Source organism: Carassius auratus, chromosome 27 (genome assembly GCF_003368295.1).
Source record: "Carassius auratus strain Wakin chromosome 27, ASM336829v1, whole genome shotgun sequence".
In the NCBI taxonomy this organism is placed as follows: Eukaryota; Metazoa; Chordata; class Actinopteri; order Cypriniformes; family Cyprinidae; genus Carassius; species Carassius auratus.
The window spans coordinates 470,634-493,808 of NC_039269.1; the positions used below are offsets into that span (position 1 = coordinate 470,634).

Consider the following 23,175-nt stretch of genomic DNA (forward strand, 5'->3'; position numbering starts at 1 on the left):
TGCTTACTGATACAGGTAACCCTCCTGGTCAAGGCTGGCATATCACTGTGTGCTTTAGTTTGTGTTCATACATGTTACATTACTCTGTCTTGTGCTCTGTATAAAAAATTAAGCTTAGAATAAGAATAACCCTTTAGATAAAACATCTCACTCTTTCTTGCTGGCCATTATGGACTCTCTGTATAATTCAGAGAACCCAGTGCTTTGTATTCACCTCAGCAGAGAGATATTCCCTCAGCCCGTTTCCCTAACTGAATATCTTATTACATTATTCATTGGCACTACTGTGGATAAAATGGGGCGACAGTACAGTACCACAGGCCTCCATCTCTACCTCTTTTTGAGGGAAAGGTCTTTAAAAAGTTCCTCATGAATATCTGAGGTAGTCGTTCTGCCCCAGATAAACTGAGCAGAGAAGCTTTATAGCTTACTTCAAAATACAATATACACAGCAAAACACTTTTTTAGAAAAAAAAGAAGAAAAAAAAACAGCAGTGGGTCTTCTTTTAATCGAGCATCAGAAAGGAAGCATGTGTAACAGGACTTTGGAATAAAGAGCTTTTGGAAGCATGGCATCAAAACAACATTGTGTGTGTGTGCTGCGCAATGACTCATCAACTCCCTGGAGAGTGAATAATTCCCTCGATTATCCAAACACACTAAAGCCAGAGGCCAGACTCATTCTGTTCAATAGAAAGACCATTTCAGGACCTCGGGGTGACGATTAACATTAACTGCGGCATTAAACATTCATTGCTTATTCGCAAATGCCACAGACGCCAAGAAGTCGTGGAAGAGCAGCGCGGGGACTGATATTGCCACTGGAATTGCTGAAGTAAAAAACAACAGACTGGGATACGCATGAAAAAATTATGGGAGAGTAGGGGCTTTGGGGTGACATGGTCCAGGAAAGGGCTACATGACAGGTGGTTATGTAATGAGTTGGCCAGGGAACTCACCTCATTTCTTTCACAGAGTTTCCATCATAAGACTGCCTTGAGATGTTCACGGATGAATGTAAGGCTAATTAAATGACTGGAAGTGGTGCATTTGTGTGTGTGTGTGTATATATATATATTCTAATTTTCTTCTAATTTTATGTCTGTGCATTTTGAAATCTAATCAGGGAGTGTAGTGGAGAGGGACAGGAAACTATTAGAGAGAAACAAGTGGAAAAGATCAGGATTTGATAGTGGTCAGATTCAAACCTGTACTGCCACATATATATAAAAAAAAAAACTTACCAAAGTGTATAGTACCAAATAACTTCGAACAGAATAGTCTGATATTTTTAAATAGTGCAGGTCTGCATTTGAACCAAAGCTCTGTTTTTACCTAAATGAGAATGTTTTTTTTTTACCATTTTAATTAAAATATGCAGTTGTTAAAAATTGTTTGACATTTGTTTTGTTGCCTTCCACATTATCATCTATAAATTATATTGTCCTTCAAAAGTCTGGAAACACTCTAGGCAAAGTGGAAAAAATCTGTATAAATCATATTCATTAATTTATGATGACTCTGTGCTTAAAAGGATCCAATTAAGCTCTAAAAATTTTAATTTATATTTAATCAGAAAGAAAATAATTATAGCTGCTTTACTGCATTTATGCCAAGAAATCATAAAGATATAATGGCAAAAGTAATTATTTTATAAACTTTTGTAAGTAAATTGCATACTTTAGTCACAGTAAAATGGACCAAAATTAATATGGCATGATAAAATATTGACATGAAAGAAAAATCAGCCCATTTAGTTTATAAATGCACATTCCCTGGTATCACTTTAAATTATTTATCTTTGCAGGTTATATACAAAAAACAACACAGAACAGGAAAGGAATGACTAAACTAAAAAAAAAAAAAGAAGCTTATTTTCACAATCTACATTTCGTTTCATCTTAACAACTTGCACTTCCTCTGTCAGTTAAACTGCACAGGCTATTGGGTAATGTTGACAATTATCCAATCATCAATTTAGAATTTTTTTTTTTTATTGCATTTAATCTTGATCCATTACTATTACGAAGTGCCCAAGTTCAATGTATTCCTGACAGATAAAATCAAGTCTTGCCATGCATTTTTCTCTCAGTAAATATCGTATACACGGTGTAAGTGAAGATCTGATTGACAGTGCCAGTTTTCTATGGGTTCTGCACTCTATGAGAGATCTGTCACTCTCAGTGGATGGTTCAGTAAGATGGGCTGCTGGATAGAAAGATGGAGAGATCAGTGTTGACAGATGGGATTTGACCAGAGACAAAGAGTGGCTGCCAAATTGCACACTTATGGAAGCAGGAAGTATTACAACCAGAAATCCTCACCCTTCACCTTTGCGGTGCCTACCATGATTGTCACTCAGTCCTCACTACCACCTCACTTCTTATGAATCACACTGACAACACAGGCCATGCAATCCCTCAGCCAATGACTGCTTATCTCTCTGGGCGTGGGAGCCTGCCAGTGACTGTCAAAACATCTTAAGGCCAGATCATGCTTTAGATGATACCTGCTAGGGCTGCACAATTAATCAAATGCGATTTTTATGCGCATTTTGTTAGTAAAGCGGGTTCTGTAATCGGCGGTATTTACTACAAAGAGCCGTTGTTCACTGACAAGTTAGGCAAAAATTAAAAAAAAATTAAATTCACAGACGATTTTATTGCACGATTATATCATCGAAGAAATTGTTTGCGATAATGAAAATTGTTTGTGTGGCTTCTCAATGAATTATGTCTCTGTGTAGTAAATCTTGTTCCATCTGAGAGCACGTGAAAATACCACATTTAATAACGTTTTTACTCCAAACTCACTTCATAACGTCACAGGATAAGGCACACAACATATTTCATAGTATTCTAACGCCGGTTTCACACTGCAAGCATGAGCGGCGTGTGAGCAAAGCATATTTTTTTGGTGTGCATGTTAAGCAATGAGTGCATTTACAGTACATGACTTCGCACAAAACATGTTAAGAATGCAGAGAATAACTATGTCTAGTGTGTTTTAACATGAATTGGAGTATGTAAGGAAAGAAAATGAAGAATAAAAAATATGTATTGAAGATTTACACATTTTAACTTGTTTAATTGCCATGTAAGCAAATTATAACTTAAAACATTTTATCCAACTGACGACGAACAATTCATCTTGCTCAGGATATTAAGTTACAATGGAGTACAAACATAAGAAGTTCATTATCCATACATTATTGACAGCTTCTGTAAATACCGCACACGTGTTCACTTACGATTGATGTGACGACTTGTATTTATTTTTAGTTCCACAGTTACAGAAATGGAGCTACAGACAAAATAAATACACATAAAACATATTGACATCTTTAATATTCGGCCTAATAAAAATATTATGAATGCTCAGCATGTTCACCTCGGTTAGAACAAAACCTTTAATTTTATTATTTTTATTATTAATCTACAAATAATGACTTAAACATAATATTCTTCCTTAACTAAAATATAATAAATAATTATATTGCTCCAGGTCTTCAGTTACAAAAGCAGACAACAAGGCAAAAGGCACAAATTACAAACAAGGACACAAGACGAACACAAACACAAAACAATTATATAAATCATATATTGAAGCTTCTAAGAAAAATATTTATATTTAAATTACGATTCACTAAAAATACATTTTTTTTCAGTCCTACTTAACCCCTTAAGTGTCACCCCCCTTTTTGGGGGTAGAGCTGAAAAGGGCATGTCCAGATTCAAATTAATGTAATTCTGGAACGGTTTGGAATATGAACCTAATTTTGGGCTCGTTTTTAAAAACACACTTGGAAGTTTCTTGTACATGTGAAAGAAGTTGAATAAAATGTAAAATAAAAAAGTAATAGGTGTTTAAGTTTGTTGTAATAAAAAATAATAATTTAATATTTATTTATATTTTATAAAAAAATTTAAAAAAAAAGTATGTGTTGAATTTAATTTCATGTCAAATGAAAAGCCTAAAATCTAAAGAAGTTGTGTTCCAAATTTGACATTGATATCACAAAAAATGAGGTTTCTGTGTTATTTTTAGTTGCTATACCAACAATGTCCACTAGGTACTAGTCATGCTCCTTGTATGAATTGTAATGGACGACTGATTTGATTTTTTTATTCAAAAAGCAATAAAACTTTCTAGATAGGTTGTAAATGATTTTTTAATCAAACATAGCTACTAGAGTGTTGTTACAGAAACTTCATACATGATCATGATCATATTATCACATCATATTATGATCATACATGAAATTGACATTCATTAAATTTTTTACTGAATACTTGCAACATCAATCATAGATATACAAATATACATATTCAATTTATTCTCAATTTTTTTTATAAAAACTAGAAAAGATGTTTTGTCTGAATTATTGGCAGCCAAAAAAATATAAGAAATATATACTTTCGTGATTGTATATGTATGTATCAGCTTTTTGTAACAAAAAGCAACTACTTTTTTTTTTTGCTAAATTTTCTTGTCACAAATTTATGAATTACTGTCACTACATAATTTTAAATATAAAACAGTGGTCAAATATAAAAAATACAACCTCTAAGGTCTCCAATGATATATAGTTTGTCAAGATTAGTTTAGGTTTAGTATAGAATATTACGGTTTTAAATATGCAATGGCTTTGGGCCCACCGGTGGGCCAGTGACACTTAAGGAGTTAAATAAATTGAGATTCTTACTTAGCATAACAATTAATTTAAATCCAACGAATAATTCACATTTCTCCCGATCAACTACAAAAACAGAGCTTAATCACAAGTAACTTACATAGCCTAAAGCATAATGACAGCTTATAAGAAATGGATATGAATATTATGGCCACACACTGAACTTGGTTAATACCACATATTTGGTGTATGTATAATAATAATAATAATAATAATAATAACAACAATATAAACAGCACATTCTATATTTGAGTAGGCCTATGACTGAAATGAGCAGTCTCTAAGCATGGACAAATATAATATGCACTGATTTATTATATATAAATATATTTAATATATAAACTATTTGTTGTGAAATATATACACGTGTGTATTTATATATACATAATATATATACACAGCACAAATACATATATTATGTAAACAAAACTTTCATTTGGATGTGATTCATCATTTGAAACCACTATTAAAAATTTTAATATTTTCAAATTTAAATAATATGGGAGTTTAATAATAGAATATATTTTTAAAAATGATTCCCTTTAATTTTATTTTATCATTATAACTTTGAATCAATGACAGTTAATATATTTTCACTTCCTCTAAAACAATGTGTCCACAGGGAAGAGTTCAATCATTCATATGCCCTAAAATAGATTTTTAAAAATGAATGATAAAAAGGAGCTTGTTTTCTCAAAAGCAACACTTAATAATATCTCATATCAAAGCAAAGTTGTTTTTCAGTGACACATGCAAGTTTCATAAGGTTTCTAAGTTGTGTCCCCACTTGGGTATGCCATTTATGTCTCCATGCCAAAATGGAAATAATTATGGCAATAAATATTTGCTGACTCTGAAAACCGAGCAAGAAAAAGAGAAAATGAGTGATAGGAAAGTTCTTGAGAACACAAACTTTGTGGCTTTGTGTGAGAGGAAACCGAATTAGCATGAATCAAAACAGACATGCTTTGTGAACTGTATCACTGCCAAAACCCTAACATGAAAACTGTTTTGCAAAAGGTCTGAGGATTTACAAGATTTGAGGCTAATACGCTCAAGTCTGACATTTTGGCTTGCTTAGACTGGAAGCTGCCCTTTCATAGAATAAGTCTCTTCTTGGCAGAGAGCTGTGTACCTCTCAATAGGTAATAACTCATCTAAATCCATGTCATCTCAAACAAAATTCTCTTAACAAACAGGTGTAACAGACTCCGTCTAATTGGTTCAATCAGGATACTGTTCTCAGAACAGTTTCACACTCAATGTGCTGTCACCTTGACAAGTGTGAAGGAATGAAGACAAATACAGCAACAAGATCAAATGGAAAAATTGTCTTCAATTAAAAACTGAGAATTTTGTAAGAGAGACAATCTGTGTCTTAAAGGGACAGTTCATTAAAATAAAAATAATTCTGAGATAATTTATTCATCCTCAAACCACTACTGAAAGAATAGTTCAATCAACAATTAATATTTGCTGAAAATCTACTCACCCTCAGGCTATCCAAGATGTAGATCAGCTTATTTTTTTTTCATCAGAGGAGATTTTGAGAAATTTAGCATTACAACACTTCTGCAGTGAATGGGTGCCGTCAGAATAAGAGTACAAACAGCTGATAAAAGCATCACAATATTCCACAAGAAATCCACAGGACTCAAATCCTTCTACTAACATCTTGTGAAGCAAAACCTGCATGTTTGTAAGAAACAAATCCATTATTAAGATGGTTTGAACTTCAAACTGTTGCTTTCAGCTAAATTATGAGTCCACAATAATATTTCTCCAGTGAAAAAATAATCTTTTCTGACTCAGGGAAGAAAAATCTTGATTTACAAATCAAGAACCGTTTACAGTGAAAACAGACTGTGGATTTTTAATGGGATCGACTTTTTCCACAGGAGGAAGCATTTGTTATGGATCATAGTGCCAGAAGCAACAGTTTAAAGTTAAAAATGTCTTGATGGATTTGTTTCTTACAAACAAGCAGCTTTTTACTTCACAAAACATGAACTGATGGACTAGAGTCATGTGGATTGCTTGTGGATTACTGTGATCTTTGAACTCTCAATCTGACGGCACCCATTCACTGCAGATGGTCAATGGGTGAATTTCCCCAAAACTGTTTCTGATGAAGAAACAAACTAATCTTCATCTTGGATGCCCTGAAGATGATTAGATTTTCAGTTAATTGACATTTTGGGTGAACTAAAAAAACCGAGAAGTGTGATCATGATTATGATACTTTTCCATACAGTGATTAATAAAAAATAAATTAGAATGGAAAAGTAAATACTTGTCATATATAATGAATGAATAATTATATATTTAAATTAATTTTGACAACCCCTGGTTACAAAAGCAGAGTTCAACTTCTTTACAATTTATTTGTCTGCATTCCACGGGAGAAAGATATACAGGTTTAAAACAATGCTTAAAAAAAAAGAAAAAGAAAATACACTTTAATGCAAAGTCTTGAGATTTATTTAAATTGTGTGCACTATACTCAAACAGCTGCTGAATGTTTTACAAAGTTTGTCTTTTGTCACGATTGGATTAGCTACATTGTTTTATCTCAGAAGGACTTGGCTTTTTCTTACTCCTCCTGGCTGAAGAGAGAATGAAAGCCCCCCCCCCACACACTTCTTTTCACGCTCTAAATACAATTTTAGATGACAGCGATTAGGCGTCTGTCTCTCCAGCCCCTGACATCCGCTTTTTAATGGCTCAACTGAAGCCTGTGAATTGAATTCATCTGCAGATATTTTCCACGCCTCAATCGATGTGTGAAAGAAGGTAAACTGTGAAAAAAGCTGCCTCGTCTTTTTCTCCAATTTAATGATGTTGAAAGCTCTGCCTACTGACTGTTTAAAACAAATCCATTACCACAGCCTGTAAAATGCATTGGTTGGCCTTGTCATGTAGGCATGAGATATTAAAGGAATACTGGGCTCGTTCAGAGAGGTCAGTGAGAGTGTGTGCGGACGAGCTGTAGGCTGACGCTGCTGTGCAGTCCCTGTGGGAAGAGGGAGTCTACGGATATCGATCTGTCTAGTTAAGACCACTAACAGTGCATGCCACAGATGAGAGGAGAACAGAACAAGGGATCGCAGAGGTCACCGAGAACAGACTACTACGCTGAGTCACAATACTGACCATTTTGTGGACGGAGGCTGAGGGTGGATGTAAGGCAGAGATAGAAACTCGAGTTTGCAAGACTCTAAGTTCTGTCTGAAATGTTCTTCTAGAATGAGCATTTTTAATCACTCTCCTATATTTATGTTCGGTTATTTCACTTTAATTGCATAGAAAAAGACCTATGCATTGTCATTAGATTAAAAATGACTGAACCTAAACATAGAAGCCTGATAATAACGCTCATTTCAGATGAAAATTTCAGACAGCACTTACAGTCTTTTGCTTTTGAGCTCTTCACATATATACACATTTACTTTTGTATTTCACTGTGGCATTTCTTCTAGAAAAATACTATTTTCTAGGAACTCCTCAACACAAATAACGCATTTAAAATTGAAAATGCAATTAGCTGACATGGCCTTGAAAGAACTACACAAAGTCAATAAAACCTAGAGAAAGCTATCGCTAAGCATTCCCATTCATTTCAATGGTAGTTTGTCAACTGCCGCACGATCATTTCAAATGTCTCTTTATTTCATACACCCACAGATTTTTTTTGAGCCAACTGCCTAAGCCATAAGCAGTGAAAAAATAATTGCAATCTATTACAATATAACAGCAATACTGTACATATAGTACACTGCTTTTAAAAAAATACAAAAATAAACATCAGAATAAGCAGCTAATTTGAATAGCAGAAGCCAGGAATGGAGCAACAGTAAAAGCTGAGGTAACAGATTTGAAGGATCCACTGACCTTGCCAGCCAGGTTTGCACACTGGTTTGACATCAATGTGAACCGGAACACTCTCTATCGCCCTTTTCTGGCCACAATCATAAGCGGTCACCATGATTTTGTAGTGCTGCTGTTTGTCATAGCTCAGTCGCTCTGTGTTCCTGATGTTGCCTAGAGAGAAGAACAAATGTAAGAGAGAAAACAAAACAAGCCCATTACTTGTGAGAGAATTTGCGAAATAAAATTAAAGACATGCTAAGTGGAACGAGCAAAGTAAAACTTAAGAGAGCAATGTGTAATTGTTGCAGCTGCCAGACTGAGACACTCCACCAACATATGCTTTTAAACAATAATTAAGCTCCCTTACAATGGCTCTGGCCAAATGTTTTCAATCACAAAAGTAATTTCAGCAGTATAAGTGTCCCTGTTTCAGCAATTACAGATTATACTGTATCTGCAAGACTGTTTCCAGTGCTGCTAATTAGGATAAAGACAATTACATCTAATCTCTATATTTTGCATTTCACAAGGTTTGATAGTGGTTTATTATCTGCATCCATGGCTAATAAAATAATGTAGGTACAAATGTTGACTGTACTTTGAATACAAATTTACTCAGAATACAGAGCTCAACAGTAACCACCTTCTGTTCTTCAAATACAAATGGGATTTGTATTTCTGGTGTCACTGAAAAATGTAACCACCTTCTCCACAAAGCCATTCAAACTTTTACGGGTACTGATTAAAAAATAATGACTGTGATTTTTTTTTTTTATGTTTTAAGTAATTTATTCCCATTTATAGCAAAGCTGAATTTTCATCAGCCATTATTAATGACACATGATCCTTCAGATATTATTTTATCTGCTGATTTGGTGAATAATAAACATTTATCCCATTGTAAACAGTTGTAGCTTAATATTTTTGTGAAAACCGTGCTACTTTTTTTTTCAGGAACAAGAAAAGCATTTTTTTAAAATCTAATTCTTTTGTAGAATTATAAATTGTCTTTACAGTCACTTTTTATCAGTTGAACGCACCCTTGCTGAATTCAATTATTAATTTCCTTTCAAAAAGTTTTACTGAGCCCAAACTTTTGAACAGTAGTGTATTTTTTCTCAATCATATATTATTTTAGTGTTCAAATTACACAATTTAACAAATACATGTAAATGTAACAAACAATGCTGTTCTTTCAATGTATCGCCCCCAAAAAAAACCTGAAAATATTCTCAGCACTTTTCAACATTAATAATAATAACACGTTTTTTTTTTTTTTTTTTTTTTTTTTTTTTGTTGCAGGAAATCAGATTGTTAAAAGGATTTCTGAAGGATTGTGTGACTGGAGTAATGATGCAAAAAAATCTGCTTTTAAAGTCAACTGGCTTTTTTTCAGTTGCTTATAAACATCTAAATGGCTAAAGTCTAATCTCACTGTAATCAGCACAAACTGGGCTATAATAATATGTGAGCAGCATGTTTGTACATGATTGTGTTTTTGAGAAAAACTTTTTATGCGTGGTTCGTGAAAAACTAAAAATGTTAAATCACTTGAATAAGGCCATAAAACACATACAGAACAATGGTTCCCGGGACATTTAAGAACTGGAGCTTGTAGCCTAGAATTTTTCTTTCTAAATTATGTGAAAATCATCTTGTTTACAATATATTGGTTTAAATTTTCGAAGACACTTTTTGTTTGTAAAAGTCATATGAGAGTAGACAGCAACTATCATGAATATCATCGGGATTTACACCTGAGAAGACAAAGCCCCGCATAATGAGCTGCATAATGAGCCTTACAGTCAGCTGTGTGACTGAGAGGAAAGAATTACAAGAAAGAATGTGAGGACAAAATAAATTTTATGTTTGGAGTTTATTTAAAATATATTTAATTATCCCACAAAATAATTTAATTTTCACTTGCGAGTGCAGTTAAGCTACAGTATCAGTTTAGCATAGTGCTAATTGGTAAGAAAACTCTTGATCAGCTTTTGATTAAAACACTATGTTTTAGATCACGTACTGAGCTAGAGAGACACATACAAATTATAGTGCTGGAGTACAGTAACGAACCAACATGTTGTATATACTTGGAAACTGTTTCTGCTTCCACTAAGAAAGATGCACTTTCCTTCACTTAAGACATATATAACAACCAATCCTTACTAACATGGACCTCTGCACAGACATGATGTACAGATCTGACATTGTTGTATACGTCTTCATCTAAGTGCTAATGGTAGATTCTGACTTTCTAACCTCTGGCAGAAATCCAGACCATGCTCTTAAAGCTATTTTAGAGATGAGTATCCTTCCTGGTCAGCAGCTCGAGAAGTGCCAGCCCTGTAGACTGTACACTTGCAGAGCTCCAGGATAAAAAAAAACCCCACAATGACATGGATCCTCTACCTGGCACCTGTCACTTGAGTAATTATTGTTTTTTGTCACAGGACTGATGTGTGTAATTTAGCATTTAGCGCCCACAGTTGCTAAAGGCGGCTTGTTTGGTGTACAGCAATGAGTCGGATGTACTCTGTGTTGACAGAGTTCACATGAGGCTGAACTAGCAGCTAGTGATTTGATGCTCTCTCAAGTCCATAGGCCTGTGGTTATTTTTACCTGCTGGCTGCATTTCAATGAGACCAGCCGTGCTGTCAATGAGACAGCAATGAGGAATAGAGGTCAGTCGCTCTGGGCTTCCAGACCAAGTCTGCACCAATTCTCTGAGCCACAAAGCTAAAGTGTGGCTTGAAATACCCTCAAAGCCATACTTCAACAAACACAGGTATGTGGAAGGTAAAGGGGGAGGCGGGGAGGGTGGTCTAAGACAGCCAGTTCAGTTGTTGCAGCTGATTACAGCAAATAATGCAGGTGGCTTGATTAAGAGCAGGGAGTTTGAGATGATGAATGCAAGTGTGTGAGACCCTCAATTTGTCTATGTTTCTGCATGTGAAGTTTAAACCGGGGCATCATGCATCTTTTAATGAGGGGGCACCGCACAAATGGCCATCTCAGGTTATTTGAAGGCTTTGCATATTTGATATAATTAACCTTGAGTCATTCTAAACCCTGGGTTAGCAGATTCTTGTGTTAGCTTTCTTCACGTTTCATGCAGCTCATAATTTACCCAGAGCTAACAATTAATCCTGGGTATTCATAAACTGATGTTTCACACTGCATATGCCTAAACCCTGGTTTTAACAATCTTATTTTCATATTTTGTTGTGTGAATGCAGCATGCACCTTTTTTAAAAAAAAATAATTCATCCAATTAAAATAAATGAGGGTAATGATTCACATCTACATTTTTTAACTTGGGCCCAATGAAAAATAATAACTTGCCCTTAGGGGATCATCTATGATCAGTGCATCACTAATTAAAATACTAAATAAAAGGCCTAAATACTAAATTTAAATTATTTTTCTATAAATTATTTAATAGGTAGATCTTGTTCATAAAAGTTGACGTCAGGGATCTTGGGCTTAAAAAGGCAACTGATCTAATCGTATCAAATAAAAATAAAAATAAATATTTTGGAAGCTGCATTTAAAATCCACTTTGATCATAAATATGAGAGAGCATGTGCCCCCTCACTTTGAATGGGTATGACACCTCTAAAGGGACACAGTGGCTTAAAATTTAAAATTATGTTTATTACTTATTTCATTATAAACGTATAAGACTTTCATCTACACGGAACGCGAATCTCTCAATGCTTTTGTCCATACAGTGAAATTTAATGGGATCCAATATTGTTTTCAACCCTATTCATGTCCACTGTATAGGCAAACACTTTGTAAAAATACTTTAAAATGTCTTCTTCGGTGTTCCACAGTAAAAAAAAAAAAAAAAGTCATGACACAACGTTCCACACTTTTCTTTATCTACAATAAATCACACACCATAATTACCGTAGACACTTTCTTGAAAGTTGCATTCAAAATCTGAGGGGGCGCGTGCCTCAGTTTGAAAAGGCAAGACACTTCTGATTGAAACTTTAAACATGTGCCTCAGCATGTGTTTGAATTTCTGTTCTTTTATAATAAAAGAATAAAGGACAAAGAACACATGTTTAATGGCCTCTAGCATTCTAGTTCAACTGATGGTGTAAATTCAGTCGAAACCCCCTTTTATTTCTCAGATTCTCAGTCTTTTTCCGTTTTATTATTTCTGTCTCTCTTCCTATTGGTATCTGTCGCTCTCCTTTTCTCTCAACGTATTTCATTCAGACATGAGTATCAAATAAACTGACTGTGTCAAATATTGCCTCTTTGTGTCTCATTTTATTCAGCCCGCCTCTATGCTTGAAACAATGAAACGATTTTAGGAATATTTTCCACTCATAGTTTCTAGGCGCACAACGAAAAACAATGAAATCTCACAGAAGATTTTTAATAAATTACCTCATGTTTCAAAACGAATCATGTGGTACTGCCACCAACACAAACCAAGCATTCTCCCTCCTACCTAACATCATTAGTGCATGTTTCTGTATTCAAACTATTTATCATTCTCTCTGTACTTCTTTCTCCTTTCTCATGATTTCATTCTTGTTCATCCCCTCCTCTTCGTCCTCCTCTCTCTGGACCAGAGCACACAGTGCCAGTGGGCCTGTTGTATTTAATAACTCACTCTGCCCTCTGATCCACAGTAAATGATGAAGCCAAAAGCCCTCAGTACAAAATCCACTCGGGCGGCCCATGCATCACTCGGCTCTCGCCTGGCACTAACCAAGCAATGTCAATGCCAGTCGCACTGCAGACGCTGGCAGGGCCCAAAGCGGCAGGAGGAAGTAAATGAGACAGGAGCTCTGAATTCGACGTGAACCCCTGAAAGAGACCACAGCTCTTTGAGATAGCTGACACCCCACCAGAGAATATGAAAGGGAGGCAGACAGCCACAGCGGAGAGATGGGTGTCTGATCTGTGGCAGCGTGGCGAATGTGATCCGTGAGCTCCAGTCCCTCCAGCACCACAGAGTTGTCTTAGACGTTGCCGAAAGTGTCAAAAGATCGGTGCTCTGACCATCCAGCTGGCCAATAAGCCATTTAATTCACTCATTCATTCAACGATAAACAAATAAGACATCAATTCTGCTCTGGTGAATGATGAATACAGAAAGGAAGCTAAAAACCAATCAAATTCAATCATCTTCAGCCAAGAGAGAAATCACAGGTTAAGTACAGAAGTCTTGGCAATGAAAAAGAGAAAGACAGCCCAGCCACAACATAAATGGGGTGGAAAGTATACCAGGAATTGTTACTTTTTTGTTAAAAAAAAATAAAAATAAAAAAATAAAAAAAATACTGAAAGCAAACACATGGACTTTTACTCAAAAATGTAAAAAAAAAAAAAAAACTAAATCAAAGATTTTACTTCTCACGCCTAACTTTGAAACTCTAAAATACATTCTATACCTTACATTTAAAAGCCATAAGTAGTTTCCTTTTAATCTAAAAATAAAGCAATACTGTAATTGAATTATAGCCACTGTTAATGATTGGTGAACATGATCAACAGTCACAAAAAAAAAGTTGATGATCTTTTATGAGTTCTAAGTATTTTATGCTCATCAAGGCTGTATTTATTTGATCAACCATAAAAAAAAAAAAAACATTGAAAACATTTTTTACTTCAGAATTTTAAACAGGAGTGTAATTTTTTTGTTTAAAGGGTCATATGATGTGGTTTCATGCTTTCCTTTCTCTTTGGGGTGTTACAAGCTGTTCGTGCATAGACAAGACCCATAAAGTCTTAAATATTAAAGTCTCAAACCCAAATATATATTATTTCTAAAAATTAAGATTCAACCAAGGCTTCCTAAAATGCCTCATTCAAAAACTCAAACACATGTACAAATCTACATCACTGTGTTGGAAGATTTGCATAAAGCTGCCCAAATGTTTATGCAAAGAAAGAAGGCATAACTTTTATCCTCACTGTAATATGTTACCAAATACGGTAAGGAACTTTACATTTCCGTCACACGCTCGAGGTATTCAGCCAATAACAACACACTGTATAGCTGGCCAATCAGAGCACACTGTGCATTTCAGAACAATGAGCTTTTTAAAGAAAGGCAGGGTAAACGTAATACTAAACGGGAGTAACAAAATACTGTACGTTATGTGAAAATGTTTTTTTTTTTTAACCTTAAACCACATAAACGCATTGCATTACACCAAATACACAAAATTATTTTTTTTGCATCATCATATGACCCCTTTAACTCAACATTTAGTCAAGATGTGCCCAAGGAAATTATTTTTATGAAAAAAAGAAAGAAAACAAAAACAGAAGATTCATTAATTTTGAGGTTATTTTAATTTCTTTGAAAGGTTTTTTTTATTTTTATTTTTACTAATTTTGACACAGAATGCATATTTTATACAGTAGTACTATAGTACTTACAATTTGTTTTCTTTCACACATCTGAATCTAAGACTTACCATTTCGATCGATAGCAAAAGGTGTATCCTGTGTAACAATCTCATAGTTGCAGATCTGGCTGTACTGCGGAGAGCAGTCCTGATCCCAGGCCTCAACTTGCAGTATGCTGTCATAGATCTTGCCCTCTGTAACAGTGGCACGATATAATGGCTCCCTGAACACTGGGGAGAACTCATTTACATCATCCACCTGGATATGAACCACCGCCCTGTAACAGATCCAGAAGGACAGACAGAGAACAACCAATCAGGGTGAGGAACAGAAGAGATGTTAATTTTATAGAACAGAGGTGCTAATAGACTTGAGACACACAGCTATAACATCTCTGAACTGTGCGATTGAACTGCAAATTACTTTACATGTTAGAAAAATTAATGAAGATACAAAGAAGTTCCTCTCTGAGCAATATACGGAGACCACACAAGACCGGACTGACTGTAAATATTTAAGTTGATGAAAAAAAAAGTGTCACATGAAATTAAAAACCATGTCTTTACCTTGTCTAGGGAAATTCCCAAAGGAAGAGTAGAAAATGGATGAAAACAATCATAGACACCCACCAATAAATCAACTGCAAAATGGTTGTAAAAATGTCCTGGTTAAATTAATGTATTTTTAAGATTTTTTTAATATGTTTACTTGATAACAAGACTACTGTGTAATGCAGCAGGCAGAATAGATGGCATGGTTTACCTACCTGATGTTTCATCACAATAAAATTCCTCCACAAACATTAAGCTTGTTTATTAAGCTGCATTCGGCACATCAACACAAACACAGATAAAGCTTTTGCCTGCAATATGTCTGCAAATACAATCATTGCTAAGTAATGCATTTCATTAAGAATGAATCTGACAGTTCACAAAAAAATTCAAATGAATATCTGAGAACGTAGGCTGTAGGTGTAGGTTTAGTTTAACTTGAGAAATGTTTTAAATAATCAAACCACACACGTGCAATTATATATACACATGCATAATCTTTTTTTTTTTTTCAACTTCAGTTTCATTCATCACATCACACATGAATTGAAGACTGGAGTCATATTAATGGCCTACTTAAATCTAAATCTCCTTTCCAACCCCAAATCATTTGTATGGTAACTAGCCTGAAAAAGAACTGAGAAAGTTGCATTGTGGTACACAGCGCACACGTACAATCTTAATGAAGTCCAGCTCAGTGTCTTCCGTTCAGTCAAACCAGCTGTGACCTTCTTTGACAGAAACATAAATTCACGTGTTGATGTACATCTTCCTAAATGGAGACATTAAGTTAATGGGACCTGCATTTAGATTATCCCGCTGAGATCATGCACTCGGCGATCTCTCTTGCGTGCACACGTTCGCACACACCCCTCACTATCGCGGTGTCAAGAGACATTCACTGGAACGAGCCAAGCTGTGAAATCAAAAGCACTTCTTCATCTCTCTCTCTCTCTCTCTCTCTCTCTCTCACAGCAGTGGGTGCCTGAAGCACGGCTCTCTCCTACACTTCATCAGAGCTGTGTTCCAGCTGCAGAGAGCTTCTATTGTAAGAGAGATTGTCGGGCACGTACGGCGCTTCCGGCAACTTTGTAAACATCTTGATGGGTCATCAATGCAGGGCAAGCCAGGGCCTGGTGTGTAGAAATGTGCACAAGCATATGAGTGTGTGTGTCAGTCAATAGCTAACTCATACGCTGGAGTGCCGCCAGGGACAGAGAAAGAAAAAAATAAATAAACGAGGGAAGGAGAAATGAAAGAATGCTGGACGGTACACTAAACTTCACTCTGATTTGAGATTTGAGGCAAGGAGTACAAACTTCACCACAGTTTACACCAAGAATGATAACTGAAACAAAAACTATTAGGGCTGGGTTTTGACACAAATTTCACGATTAGATTTGATTATGCTTCACTGGCTTGAAATTAATTTTGATTCTACATCTGATTTCGTTTTGATTTGATTCAGTATCAATTTTCGTGGAACTGAAGCACTAGAGTGGTCTGTCACTCCACATTAATCAGCACCAAAATGGCACTTCTTGTTTGAATATTGTGATAAAATGGATAGAATTTGAAAAAGTAACAAAGGAAAAAGCGTTTGGCTACAGTATTCATTGAATGAGTTTCAATGTTTTTTTTTTTTTATTAACTGAAAAGAGACTAATCAATTCTTGGGGTTTAAGAAATCAATATAATTTGTAAAAATGAGAATCAATTTAAATCAAGAAATCTATATGTTTTACCCAGCCATAATAACTACAACTATAACATTTTAGTTATCATTCTAATTGCATGAGAATAGCAAAATCCACACCACAGCTATAGGGTAATGAGAATGACATAAAACGAATGATTTGATCCAACTGATGAATACTAAACACACTGACCAATCAGAATCTACCTGACTTCATATACATTGGCAGATGACATAATCGCAACTTGTGCTCATAATAAACAGAACATTATCGCCCGTTGGTGTGGACGCATTATTGGTATCATTACACAGTAGTAAACTTCATAGTAAAAACTTGAACTGTTCTAGAGCTTTACTGGCTGATTAAAATAATAATAATAATAATAATAATAATAAAATAGATCTACATAAACAAAATAATTATAATTAACCAAAAGCACCAACAATGAATTAATCAACTGATTAATCAGCTCATAACAGATTGTGCAAATATTAATTTGTGATGAAGTGTTTCTGTTGTCTCACTTCAATCAGTCAGTGTAAGTGTTCAGATCAAACAATTACCTTAAAAAAGGAGCAATTTAATTCCTTTCAATAAAATGTGGAAGAAAACAGCAGTCTGGCTAGTTTTTTTTCCCTATAATATAAAAAGATGTTGGACATTTGAGAGTTGACATAATTCACAGAAAATCATGCAGTAATGTAAGGTGTGAGGTTGTTGTTCATGCTTTTGTTAAAGTGCTTGCAAATACATTGAAATATCAAATTAATAAAATAAAATCTAACCCCAAAATTACTCCAAATGAAACACTAGACTGGTTAGCTGTCAGCACAGCAGTTGGCTTCCTCATGGCTCTTCTGCCTCAAAGCAAATGGCAAAGCTTCATTCCGCTTTTAACTTTGAATTAAATAAATGGATCATTTCATTTGCACAGCAGGACACCAGTCCCTTAATTTACAGTCCATATCACAGAGACGACTGCCCCTCTTGCTTGTAAACTGCAACTTCTATAAAGATTCTTGTAGCTTTTATACAAAATGACCTATAATACTTGAACCACTAGACCGACATTTTCCAGATGACCTGCCACTTGTAGAATAAAACGAAAATTATGGACCACATAACATCCTAAATGTCACTGATTTCTTGAGTCACCAATCCATAATTTAGCTTGGCCCGCTCTGATTTTTATTTTTATTATTTAATTAAATGAACTGAACTGCAACTTCTAGCTAAGTAATCGAAATAATCCCGCTATTAACTAATTAAGAACAATTGCATGAACAACTGTGAGATACCTGTATGTTGCAAATCGTAAAACCTTGTAAAATTAAATGTTGCTGCTTCTTATCAATTAACACAAAAATGAGTCAATCAATATGCAGATCCTTCACAGACCACCAGTGAGCTTCCATTTGAAGCAGTGGAGATAAACTACACCACAGCAGATGAACTAAGGTCTCTCTACTTACTTGTGGCTCTTTTTCCAGTTAGCTCCACTAGGGCTGGCTCCACAGTCATAGGCCTGGATAATGAAGGTGTACTCCTTCTGCTGCTCGCAGTCTATGGGACCCCGGGCCCTCAACACCCCTTCACCAGATGTCCTGTTCAACACCTCAGCTTCAAACGGGGCCTCCTGCCCATGAATCTTAAATGCACAGATCTCTCCTAGAAGAAACAAGACAGAGGAGGCAGAATCAGTGGCTGTGAAAACACACAAATTACTTTCTTTTTTTCCGCCTGCATCTCAATAAGCTATCATTGCTATAACTTTCACCCAGCAGGCCGGGCCCCCAACCCCGGAGCAGTAATATACAGGACACGGTGTGCTTTTAGAACTGATTCTATTCGTGCTGCGAGAGAAAGAGTAACTGTCTGCTTTTGTAATTGCCTCATTGCAGAGCTGGAATCACATTGTGCAAGAAAGCACAGTGCTCAAGTACAGTGTTTTGAATGTGGTAATGACTGTGTGTACCGATAGCCTTGCTGTCTGTCTCAGGCAACTCGTCCCACTTGAGAAGAAATTGTTACAATAGAATATGTATGCACTATAGACAAAGAATAATTGTGAAATGATGTCTTTTTACCAAGCTCTACTAATTGCAAGCAAGTCAATTTTCATTCATCTTAGTAATAATTAATTTGTAAAATACACTTACATTTTTATTTTTATACTCAGCTAATGTAAAACCATAAAATAAAATAATATTGGCATCTGATACTATTAATGGACCGCTTTTTTTTTCTTCATGAGAAGGTAGTATATGTTATGGTTATAGCAAAAAAAATAATAATAACTAATTGCGATTTTGAGCTGACACGGGGGCTGATTTTTTTATTCCCAGGTGCCAGTGTTCACTTCACTTTTAAGTTTCACTGTAGCCTTGGAAAAAATTTCTTCTACAGACTGCATTGTAGTCACCCACAGTGCAGTTCTGTCCACACAATCACAGATAATGTTGACACACAATCTGTTGATACCACAATAACTCCGAAACCACAAGAAAGGACAATGTGTTGCCACTGTATCCGTCCACTGGTCCTTTCTTGGGAGTGCTTCTATCTAGCAATACCGGCTCTTTTAGGGATTTGGAAAATGACCACAAAAAAAAAGCGTTGGAACTCTGACCCTGAGACAGCTGATATCACTTAAACCCCGGCAGGTCTCGGGAGCAAACAGTGACGTGCCGTTACGCTGTGTGCTCAAGCCTGCTGCTGCGGACAGATAAGCCCAACCTTCTCTCGCCATTCCATTCTCTCTCAATTTCTTTTTCATTATTTTCTTTTTTCCACTTCTTCTTTTTAAGCAGATCTGATTTTCCGCTCGAAAATCTCTGTCCTCCCTCAGTGCTGAAATAACAATTTACCCTCCGCAGTCTCTGTTCCTGTTGAGACTTGGCGTTTAGACTAGCCCCAGGATGCTTTATCCAAATTAAACATGTGGCACAATAGGGCAGGGCAGCGGAAGATTTCAAACATAATGCGGCAGGCAGCACATACAAGCGCGAGTTCTGCGATCATTTTCAGTGACAAAATGAGACGAGTTGTAACACAAATAGGAAAGAACATTATATAAGAATAACAATGATCACAATGCATGCATACACACAAAAAATAAAAACATTCACTGGTTAAAGAAAAAAGAAATTCCACTTAGTGCTTCCGAGTCACGGGTAAACCCATTTTCCGCTCCGTCTGCTGCTGCAAATGCATTTTCCAGATTCAATTGGAGAAAGGGCAAAAGGGTCAAACCATACAGCATAGGAAGTGCGGGCAATGCGGATGTATATGTACAGGGTAATGATGGATGGAAACCGTGAACTAATTTCCATCATGTCTCTAGATGACAGCTTGAAAACAGCAGCATCTCCTCACGCTCTGCCAGCACAGAGGTCTGTAATCACACAGCGAGCTCTGCCGAACCTAAACTCTTTGGAGTTCCACTTTGAAAGTGTTGAAGGAAGTATTAAATCGGGCAGACAGATGTTTCATGTTTTTAATACCACCTCACATCAGCTCTGGGAGTGTAAAGAAGGGAGTTCTGGGTAAGCCAATTTGAGACTAATGAATGAAATCATCCATGTAATATTTGTACTGCTTACTGCAGAAATCCATTTGTAGTGGGGTGGTTTACAATGAGCATGAGTGGTAAACTCCAGAGACCTGGGTGACCTCATCTCATAAACCAATTAATTTTCTTGTTTCATATTTGGAAGGAGGCAAATTAGATGTGTTGTATAGAATGCAGCCGGAGACGGAGTCATGCCACAACTGTTTCTGAGATGTTATTTGGCATATTGCGGCAATTAAAACAAAACTTTAAGGTGGTACAGTTGCACAGAAAAGTCATCAGGTCAAAAATCAAGATTGATTATGCATCCATTATTATTTGTGTAAACACGCTTTCAGGCCTAATGACAATCTCAATTAAGAGCTGAAATTGGCGTTTTAATATTTTATGACAGAACTGCTGGCAACTTCTAAATCTTCACCTTTGGGCAGTTCGGATCAATATCCACAGTAAATTCGTCACAGTAAGAGTCTTGTTTTGAAATTTAACCTTGTTAGCTTGTGTGAAAACAGACAAATCTAACCAAGCATCTGTTCTAACATTATCTACTCACAATATACAGTACTTTGAAAGCTTTGCTCATCATCTTCAAGGTCAAATGAGACTCGCACAATGCTCCACATCAAGAAACTAACAGTAGGACAATTTTACCATGCAGAAATGTATTTGCTGAAGGTTGCCAGATTGCTGCGCTGTTGGTTTCTAGCAGGTGTTCACGCTTGACTGCAGTATCCAGGGGGTAAATGTGAGCTTCACTGTTGGCATTCCCATTGCTAGTTCCAGCATTGTACTGCATTTCTGCACACTTTCTTATAATTAAACTGTTAATCTTCCTCTACATGGTCAATGTCCCCAAATGCCAATTCTCAAGGTTCTCATAATGAATGTCTTCCACTCACTTTCTTGAGTCAAATCACTGTCAGTACATACACATAAAGAGTTCAGATGTAAAGGCCTCTAAGTGCCTTTTGAAATGTTCTTATAAAATGAACATTTTTATCAGGCTCATTGGTGTAGGTTCAGTAATTTCACTTAAATGGCAATGAATAGGTTATTTTTTATTGCCATTTAACTGAAATAACTGAACATAAAAATAGGAGCTTGAAAAAATGGCAATGCTGAATTTTCAGCAGCCATTACTGAATTTAATAGTCATTACATTATTGAGTCTTCTGTGTCACATTATCCTTCAGAAATCATTTTTGACCCTGGACCACAAAACCAGTTAAAAGTAGCATGTGTATATTTTTAGCAATAGCCAACAATACATGGTCAAAATGATTTATTTTCCTTTTATGCCAAAACTAATTCTGTAAATTTCCTACCATGAACATATCAAAACTTAATTTTTGATTAGCAATATGCATTGCTAAGGACTTCATCTGGACAACTTTTAAGGCAATATACTCAAATATTTAGATTTTTTTGTTTTTACACCCTAAAATTGCAGATTTCCGAATAGTTGCATCTCAGCCAAATATTGTCCAGTATCATAACAAACCATGCATCAATGGAAAGCAGACGATGTATAAACCTCAATTTCATAAACTTTACCCTTATGTCTGGTTTTGTGGTCCAGGGTCACATTTCTGAATTTTTCAGGATTCGTTGATGAATACAAAGTTCAAAGAATAGCATATTGATTGATTGATTGATTGTAACAATGTAAGTCTTAAGTTGCTTTCCACTTTCAATTTATTGCATCCTTGCTGAATAAAACTATTAATTTTTTTAACACTTCTGAATGGTACAAATAATAAGAAGAAATCAATAAATAAATATAAATAATAAATAAGTATCATATATATATATATATATATATATATATATATATATATATATATATGTATATGTATATGTATATGTATATATATATATATATATATATATATATATATATATATATATATATATATATATATATATATATATATGTATATATACACACACACACACACATTTATTAAAATACATTTCAAATATTTACTAATTATACTTTCATATATACCTCTATAATCCCTTTCTTTTAGGATACTACAAAATTGACTTAAATCAATGATTTATATGTAATTATTTACTTTATATTTCAAGTAGTCATGTAATACTCTACAGCAAAACGGTCAATATTGCAAAACAAGCTCCTTCAGAATGATACAGCAGCACTCAGCAGTTGGGTTTAAAGGTCCTCATCACTGTGTGTGGGTTTATTTGGTAATAATAGAGTGACTCAATATTATCCCATCTATATCAGTTCTCCACTAAACAATGTTAAAAAAAATAATGAGAAACTCTCATTCGGAGACTAAAACCTCATGTTTAGGAACAACTAGATCAATTTTCATGCTTTCAAGGATCGTACAGGAGCACTCTTACTTTCCAAACATACTGCATAGTCGTTTGTAATAACTC

The 23,175-nt window shown here is 35.3% G+C and overlaps 1 protein-coding gene across 2 annotated transcripts in view; it reads right to left on the reverse strand.

The window, feature by feature from the left end:
• clstn2a (calsyntenin 2a) overlaps positions 1–23,175 on the reverse strand; it is a 228,798-nt gene that overhangs the window by 84,343 nt on the left and 121,280 nt on the right. For both annotated transcript variants that reach the window (XM_026205013.1, XM_026205012.1), the window contains exons 3-5: positions 18,668–18,863; positions 15,016–15,224; positions 8,585–8,734 (exon numbers count right to left, since the gene is read on the reverse strand). In XM_026205013.1, the coding sequence (XP_026060798.1) occupies positions 8,585–8,734; positions 15,016–15,224; positions 18,668–18,863 (555 nt within the window). The remainder of the gene's footprint in view (positions 1–8,584; positions 8,735–15,015; positions 15,225–18,667; positions 18,864–23,175) is intronic.